The sequence below is a fragment of the Pelodiscus sinensis genome, chromosome 2, assembly GCF_049634645.1.
Source record: "Pelodiscus sinensis isolate JC-2024 chromosome 2, ASM4963464v1, whole genome shotgun sequence".
NCBI lineage: Eukaryota > Metazoa > Chordata > Testudines > Trionychidae > Pelodiscus > Pelodiscus sinensis.
The window spans coordinates 248,462,904-248,472,023 of record NC_134712.1 but is presented as its reverse complement, the minus strand read 5'-3'; the positions used below and the strand labels follow the sequence as shown (position 1 = coordinate 248,472,023).

The window sequence follows — 9,120 nt, the reverse complement described above, 5'->3', positions numbered from 1 at the left end:
CCATGACTCTGTCCATCCAAGGTACTTACATGCCCCATTGTACCTGACTACGCCTCACACTCCAATGCATTTCACCTCACCACATGTCTAAGGGGTAAGGAAGTGTATTAACCCCACTTTACAGAGGGTGAAGGGAGGTACAGAGTAACTTGCCCAACATCACACAGGAATGCATGGTAGAGAAGGGACCAGAACCCATGTCTCCGAATGACTGGATCATCCTTCTTGTGTGCACCCAGAATACCCATTTGGGCCCACAAGAACTAACCAAAGGCCTCAAAGCAGAAGGCTGCACAAACATGGAGAAGCAGGCAAATGCAATGGTGTTTTTATTCATAACACCTTTAATTACCATTATTTCAGTTTAAAGTTAAAATCAGGCAGCAATTGAGGAAAAAAAAACAGAGTCCCTGGGTGCACAAACGATGCAACTTTGAATAATACACATGATAGTTTATTTCATATTAACATGAACAGTAAAAAGTGGACAGCATGGGGTTTATTTCAGGTAATTGTCTTCCTCTATTGTCTCCTTTTTGCTCGTCTCTTGTCCCTCAAAGAGTGGATACTTTGCCTCCACATCAGCCCAAGCTAGACAACCATTTGCCAGGTCCCGGACTATGGTAGGCAGTTCAGAGACCTAGGGGAAGAGTGCAAAGAGAGAGGCAAGGCATGAGGCCATGCAATCACCAACTTGACTGCTTTCCTCCTACATGTATGTGGATAATGGTTAGCACTGTATTACAAATACCGCCACACGATCAACTGTCACCGCAGATCCGTCAAACACTTCCATGTAGTATTTTTCCAGCCATAAACTCTTCCTGAAACTCTGGAACATCAAGTGATTGAGTCTCCAAGCAAAAGGGCATTTAACGATCACTTTTCATTGTAGTGAATTAGGGATGTAAGTGACTAGTTGCTCCCCCACACCTTGCTGCCTCTATCAGAAAGAGGCAGCAAAGGGGCAGGGTGGGGCGGGAAGGAAGGGATGCTGGGGGGAGCTGGCTTAAAAGCTGGTTCCCCCCCCACTCCAGCTCCATGGGAAGGGGCAGGGATGCAGTGATGGCGTTCCACTGGGGCTCTTGTACATTTCAAAGCAGAAGCACCTGCATGGAGCCTGGGGCCAGAGGGGGACTTGCTACATTTCAAAGTGGAAGCATCCTTATTAACTAATTGAATAGTCAATGGAAATTCCATCAACTATTCGATTAGCTGATTCATCTCATTTTAACAATATATAGTGAATAGTGATCAACTATTCAGAGCACTAGTGAGCTGCAGCCATCACTTGGGTGGAGCACAGCGGCACATGGCAATGTCACCCAACGCTTTGGGAAAGGCAGAGAAGAACGTACTAGCCCAAATGAACCTGCACGCAGGGGATTTTGACAGGCCCTAGGCAACATAACACAAGTATAAACAAGAGCTGCCTCAGGAGCTGGTGAGCTCTCAGCTATTGTGAGTGTGCGATCACGGAGGCCGAGTTAAGAGCTACAAAGACCAAGTATAAACTGACTGAAGGTCAAATGGAGAAAATCAGACCCACTAGATACACTGGCATTCCCTAAAAATCAATGGGAGTCTTTCCAGTGTCTTCAATGGACTTTGGACCAGGCCCAGGCCAGCTACTGTGCTGCTTGTACAAGGGGCCGAGCAAGAGATTGCTATTCACAATGGATGCAGTGCCATCCCCGGCAGGCATGTGACCAGCAGGAGACTGTCGCTGCAGGAGCATGTGTCCTCTGCATCATGTGGCTACCATCTTGGCTCCCTTCCTGCTGGAGAATCCCTAAGCTGTCACAGACCTCTACAGGGACGCTCGAACGATTAGTGTTAGTGACAGCGTTTGGCGCATCTGACACATACTGTGGGGCAACTAGTTCATCACAGGGGCTATCTGGGGAGCTGAGCCTATCCACCTAAGGAAAGGGGGAGGAGACCCTTCCTAACAGTCACTTCAAAGTTTGCACTAAGGTTCCTTAAGAGCTATTAATCTTAATGGCTCTAGCCCACTCTCTGGGCAACATCCAAACCAGTTTGAACAGGGCAGTACATCAGACAGAACCCCTCCCCTAGGCCTGGTCTTTCCTAAACACTAGATCAACCTAGAAAGATGAGTTAAGCCAAGCCAAGCCCCAGTTCAGACAAGGCTATGTCAACAAAACCTTCTATCCATTAGCTACTGTCTCCCATTGGGCCAGAATCATCCCTTCTGTTGCTGTGGCAAGTGTTTACATCATGGTGCTACAGTAGCACAACCAGGCCAGTGTAGCCTCTGTGGTGTAGACAAAGCCTGAGACGCCCAGACTCCATAGACACACAGGAACATCTGGGCTTGCTGGGAGAATGTATGTTGGTTCTGTTCTGCTCCTAAACTTAGAGAACCACTAAGGTTTATCTGCAGAAGGAAATTTACCAGCAGAGCTACACTGGTGTAGTTTCACTGCTACAGTTATGCCGGTAACATAGCAGTGTAACTACCCCAGTACAGGTCCGTTAGTAAGTCTACCCATGCAGCTCCACCTTTCGTTTGTTGTGATGTTTAAGATTAGACTAGCCCTGTCCCAAGTGCTGAATAAAAACATTGCTGTTGCTCACTATCACTAAATGCAGGTGCTGAAACCCGGTCAGACCTGCAGGGAGATCAATGGCTGCTGGGTGCAGGGTGGCAGCCCAAATCCTGGTCTAAGTAGAACGACTGTGAGATTCCTCCCCAGGCGAGGTAAAGGCAAGAAGCCAAAGAACTCCAAGGACTGCACTCAGAGACAGGCCCGAGGTGTGGCTAGCTCAGGAGCCATGACAGTCACTTGAACAAGTCGATCTGAGCAAGTGAAAACATCTCAAGAGGCCACAGGGGTTAGCTCACCAGAAGCAAGGGCTCCAAGATGGCCATTTATAGGGGACACGTGGCTGAACAAGCTGCAAACAGCCTGTGGAAACACCAGGCTGGTCGAGGGAGGGCATTGCAAATTCGCACTTATGTGAAAGGCGCCAAGGAGGGCCTGTCTCCTCCCCTCCCCGCCAAACAACTGAGACAGGCCATCGTGGGATTGTCTGAGAACAGCTCAGTGCTATGTACACAAGCTGGTAGCTACCCCCACAATGGCCCATGTTCACAGAGAGTGGTGCCAAAATAGCTCAAGGCTCCTTCAGGGGTAACCTCTCCTGCTGGCTCCAATTCAAAGCAAGCCCTGTGTTCATGTCACTGGCAGGCTGGTGGGCAATACTCTCTCACTCTCACAGCACAGGGACTGTACAGGAAGAGTCCTGCATAGCTCACCGCCCAGCCAGCACACCCACAGGTTCAGAGGCAACAGGCCAAGCCCCGCACTAGCTCCTTCCTGCACAAGCATGCAGGTGTGTTACCTCAGCTCGTATCTGACGCATTGAGTCCCGGTCCCTTAGAGTGGCTGTGTGAGGTATCTTGTTCACCGTGTCAAAGTCTATTGTGATGCCGAAAGCCACGCCGATCTCATCGGTCCTGGCGTAGCGCCGGCCAATGGACCCGGAGGAATCGTCCACTTTGTGGGAGATGCCGTTCCTGGTGAGTGCGTCAGCTGGAAGAAGGGGAGATTCCCAGGGTTAACAACAGGACACAGAACCACAGGGCAACCAACAGAAAAGGGGGAGGGGAACGCCAATGGACAGGTCTTACTGTCCAGGCAAGGCAGACCCGCAAGTACCCTGTGTGCCTCCCCAAGCTGGTTACTCGCTCTTAAGTGGAAGTTGTTCACACAGGGTGCGTTGGCACCAACTCTTCACTATCACTCAAGCCAGCGTGGGAGATTCAGGCTCTTATGTTTTAAGCTCTGCAGGGTACAGACTGGTCCTTACTCCATGCTTATAAAGCTCCTAGAGCAATCTGAGTCTAACATTAGTAATAACTTGGGGGAGGCCATATGTGCTTGGGAACCAGAAAGAAAGAAATGAAAAAATATATATTTTTTTTGACAGAAGGTTTTGGGTTCGAGGCCCACACAAAGGTATAGGTTCATATCCATGCACCACGCAAACCCTCCATGCTTTGTGAAAACTCTTCTGAAAGAGGACACTGAAACAAGGATCTCTCCAGCCAGACAAGAAAGGTCTTACAGGGAAACACTAACTGAAGAAGGGGTTAAACTCAGAATCTGGGCCCTGCCACATTATCTTAGGGCTCGTCTCCACAACACTGGGGATCAACACTGCAGCGATGGATCCACCGGCCATTGATTTATCATGTCTGCTTAGAGCGCTCTCCCGTGGACGCCAGTACTCCACCAGAATGGGAAGGATAGCCGGCATCAACAGGAGAGCAGCCTCCTTCCCCCGAACCTTACTGCACCCAAGACACTGCAGTAAGAACATCGACTTCAGCTACGCTATTTGCCCAGGTGAAGTTGCGTAGATTAGAGCGATGGTGGGAGTTAGCATAGACCTGCCCTCAAAGAGTGACAGCAGGAGAATCAAGCAAGCCCTGATCTGACATTGTCGCCATCCCACCAACTCACACAGCGATTGCTACTGCTCTCCCCTGTATGCTTTGCAAAATAGGAGGCACTACTCTGAAGCTACAGCCCAGGACTGGGCACCAAGAGGTCTGGGTTTTATTGAGAGGCTTTATGGCAACTGAGTGTCTGAGCTGGGAATGGGATGGAGCAGTCTGCGCGCCTGCCCTGCGCCAGCCACTAAACACCCTACCCACCACAGCCATTACATCAACAGGGTGGGTCACTTCTTTATTGGCACACAAGTAAATCGTTTTTTCATTAGGACCCATGGTGAATTGCAAAGCAGCAGAGTTTGTGCCTAGGCTGAAAAATGTATGACACATTTGTAAGGCTGGCTCGTATCAGTCAATGCAGAGGTCTGAAATGACAGAAGCCGCTGAAAGCTTTGGAGTTCCTTGTACCCCAGGGGCGTGGCTTACACATGCGTTACGAACAGCTTCTGGAAAGAGTTATCTTTTCAATCCACAGTCACATGGCTACCCGCAGCGCTGCATTTACTCACAGAGCTCCTTGACGAAAGGCATGAATTCCTGATTCTGGCTCAGAGGCAGGACCGAGCATTTGAAGGGCGCTACCACAGCAGGAAAGCTGAAGAACTGCACAAACACACACACGTGTTAAATTATTAAGCAGGTACAATTTGGGCCAAGTTTTTGGCTGGGGTAGAGTCGGCACTGCTCCAGTGATATCAGTAGAGCTAAGCCAATTCCTTCCACCTGAGGGTACGGCTTCACTCTGCAGAAGATTGTTGCTGCCATGCTCTATCTTCCAGAGTTTGATTTAGCAAGTCTTAACTAGACTCGCTAAATTGAACTCTGAGGGTGCCCCTGCAGGCATCAGGTACACCTGCTCCTTCCAGGAGTAACAGAAGCCAATGGGAGCATTTGCTCCTGTCAGCCTCCCACTGCGGGAGACGCCACCAAGCTTGGTTTAAAGTAACCAACTCCATCTACGTATTTTACATAGTTAGAGTTGTGTACCTTAAGCTGAGCTAGCGGGTTTGGTGTAGACCTGGCCTGAAGAGCTGCAAATCATTAAAGCTTCAGAGGGAAAGGCAAACTTGCCCTGAATTGCCTGAAAAAACATGGAGTGACTCAAATGTTTAGTCCCAATACATCTCCCTCAATGGTGGTACTTAGAATCTAGTACATCCCCTTCTCCAATTCATACAAAGACTTGATTAAGACACAGAGCAAAGCTGTAAATAGTTCTACTGAGATCTAGTTCATTATTAAATAGTTAACCAATGTTCCAAAGGGAAGGGAACTGAGACTAAAGTTCTTGCTTCCGCCTTTGTGCTCCCATCTAACCCCCTCCCATCCCTACCTACTGAAAACAGTATATAGGCAGATCACAACTCAGAGAGATGAGATCACAGATCATCTTTCTTCCTCTCCCCCTGCACCTCCTCCACTTTTAATCAGTAGCTGGAAAAGGAAAGTTCTTTTAGCAGCTTCTTTAAATGCAGTTTAGCAGAAGGAAACAAAGGAGCCAGCATCAGGTGCTCTGGTGGCTCTCCATGGGCCACTTGCAAGGGCTCCTTGGACTGTAATTTGGGGAACAATGATAACACTATGGTCTGTCACATAACATGCACCCTTTCCCTCCAACCTCAGCAGCAGGGAGGTCTCACTAGCCAGGGTTGTGAGGATGCCTGCACAGAATGGAGATTGTAAAAGAGCACAGACAATTCACATTAAAGGACTTCGCTCCTTTAGAGGGAGACCTGCCAAGCTGCAGTCCACAGGAAAGAGTTGTCTGCTCCAAAGGTGTAGGGAGAGCTTACAGTGCAAATGGCCCCAGATAATTATAAGTGTCTGGGAACAACCTGCACCTGCTCTGTTTAAAATATACAACTCCACTGTATATTTTAAACCCCACAGCCATATGTGGTGGCGGGATTTTAATGAAATCAAACGTCCACAGCTGCTAAAGGTACGAGAAAGCTCACCGTTCGCTGTTCATCTCCCTCCCGGACATGGAATGTGTGTTCAAACACTGTGTACATGATCCTTCCAATACCGAATGAGGGCTCAATCACATTCGGGACTATTTCTTCCACTAGAGCACAAAACACATTGCATTCAGGAAAGTAGTCTATACAGCACAGGTATTTGACTGAAGCTGCATCCCTTCACACGAGTCAAGGTATTTTGCTGACAGAAGGAAGCCTGTCCACTGTAAATTATTGAAAGATTCTTTTAGGTGATTGAATTTTATAAATGACTGTCTGACCAGCCTTGAACTTGTACTGGAATTACCCTATAAGGAAATAGTTCATATGAAAATAGAGGGAACATTTCTTAAAAAACAGTGAGCCCCAAAGCTTGGTACATAAACGTAGGCAATGCAATAAAAACAGATTTATTTACTGAGGTGTTTCCATTGAAGCCAATGAAAGAACTCAGTTTTCAGCTTCGGGCACTGACCTACTTATTTAGGAGCCTATATGCTGATTTAGGTCATTAATTTTAGGCACCTAAAGTCTCCACATTTTGGCCAAAACTTTCAGGTTTGCTTAACTCTCCCGTGCTTCAAACATATGGTGACCAGCTTCCCATCTCCAAAATTAAAAAATAAAGTTACCATGCAGTGTTTTCTGGAATCTCTTCACACTGACCATGTCCTTTGTTAATTGAAAAGTTTTCCCTTCAGTTTCAACAGTGAATTCCCTGTAAAGAAAATATCAGTGCTTAAGTATTAGTCAACAAAACTAGTGATGCCACTTTCCCATAGGTAGCTTTGCTGGTTTAATATTTTTTTAAATAAAGAAAAAACGATTTAGGGACTATATGGGGGGGAGGGGGGAGAGAATATCAGCTCACACTCTAGGGATCAAAGGAAGAAGTAATTAGCATGTTTCATTTTGGAAAATACTCAAAGGCTATCTAGCACTTTTATTATTGTTATAAAATAAAAATGTTCACAATCATTGGAGAACATAAAAGCAATGCGGTTAATAGCCAAGAGCAAATTCAATTAAAATATGGAAGGGTTCCAGGATGAAATATATAAAAAGAAAAATTAACCATAGGACAACCAGACAGTCACTCACGACAGGCGTTTCATGTCAGTTTTGCTCTGATGGAGAGTACCTGACGTCTGCATGGGAATTGGAAAAGTCAAATATATTATTGATCTGCTAAAGTTTCCCAAACAAGCAGAGGAGTCTTGGTGATTCCTACAGCTTGTGGTGCTGCTTTCTCTCAAGATGGACCCAGAAAGCTAGCCCACAGCCGCTTCACTGACAAACTAGTAACAGAGAATAAAAGCATAAGGCCAAAAAGAACCAGATCAACTGATCGGACCTGAATTGCACAGGCTACCAGCACCACCCAACACCTGCACATTAAACTAACAACCTAAATTAAGCCAAATTACTCCAGCGCAGACAAGAGACTAGACTTGTATCACAGGCAGAGAATGGGAAGGGCTGAGGCCCGCCACCATCTGAGGCCCACAGGACGGCAGGGAAATAAGTGAGATACTTGGCAGGATTATCTGGCTGTCATTTTTGCGCACACGCTGCAGAGGAAAGCAAAAAAGCCCTCAGGTCACCATGCATCAGACCTATGCTGGGAAAATTCCTTCCCAGTGCCACATACAGATGAGTTAGGCCCTTAGCATAAGAACAGGTTCTTGGCTGGCTGGTTCTTGAGAGACAGAGAATGGTTGGTTTGACTTCAGAGCCCTGGCCCTCCCCACCTGGTCTCCCATCTCCAGCTGTGGCTATCCATGGTGTTTCAAAGGAAACAGATTTAACACACACACACCCCTCTGCCCCCAATTCCAATATACACAGAGGGTGGGGAACAAATCCCTTCCTGAACCCCCAACTGTCCTGAGTCATAAGAATGGCCAAAAGTCCATCTAGCCCAGTATTCTGTCTGCTGACAGCGGCCAATACCAGATGCCCCAGAGGAAGGGATCACAATAGGTATTCATCATGTGATCCCTCTCCTGTCATCCATTTCCAGGCAAATAGAGGCTAGGGACACCATTCCTACCCATCCTGGCTAATAGCCAATGATGGACCTGATGTCCATAAATCTATCTAGCTCTTTTTTTTAAAAACCCTGTTAAAGTTCTAGCCTTCACCACATCCTCTGTCAAGGAGTTCCACAGGTTGACTGTGTGCTGAGTGAAGAAAAACTTCCTTTTGTTTGTTTTAAAACTGCTGCCTCAATTTCATTTGGTGACCCCTAGTTCTTATATTGTGGGAATAAATAAATAACTTTTCCCTTATTCGCTTTTTCCACACCAGTCATGATTTTATAGTCCTCTATCATATCCCCCCCCCCCCCTTAGTCTCCTCTTTTCTAAGATGAAAAGTCCAAGTCTTTTTAATCTCTCTTCATATCGGACCTGTTCCAAACCCCTAATCATTTTTTTTGTTCTTTCCTAAAACTTTTCCAATACCAATATATCTTTTTTGAGATGAGGTGACCATGTCTGTACACAGTATTCAAGATGTGGGCATACCATGGTTTTATACAGAGGCAATAAGATGTTCTTGGTCTTATTTTCTATCCCTTTTTTAACGATTCCTAGCATTGTTTGCTTTTTTGACTGCCGCTGCACACTGAGTGGATGTTTTCAGAGAACTATCCACAATGACACCAAGATC

General features: G+C 46.7%; 1 protein-coding gene across 1 annotated transcript in view; it reads right to left on the bottom strand.

The window, feature by feature from the left end:
* Positions 1-312: 312 nt before the first annotated feature.
* The window catches only part of GARS1 (glycyl-tRNA synthetase 1), a 40,549-nt gene continuing 31,741 nt past the window's right edge, over positions 313-9,120 (bottom strand). The window contains exons 13-17 of the mRNA XM_075922871.1: positions 7,080-7,165; positions 6,445-6,554; positions 4,996-5,089; positions 3,370-3,560; positions 313-640 (exon numbers count right to left, since the gene is read on the bottom strand). Coding sequence (XP_075778986.1) covers positions 500-640; positions 3,370-3,560; positions 4,996-5,089; positions 6,445-6,554; positions 7,080-7,165 — 622 coding nt within the window. The 3' untranslated portion in view covers positions 313-499. The remainder of the gene's footprint in view (positions 641-3,369; positions 3,561-4,995; positions 5,090-6,444; positions 6,555-7,079; positions 7,166-9,120) is intronic.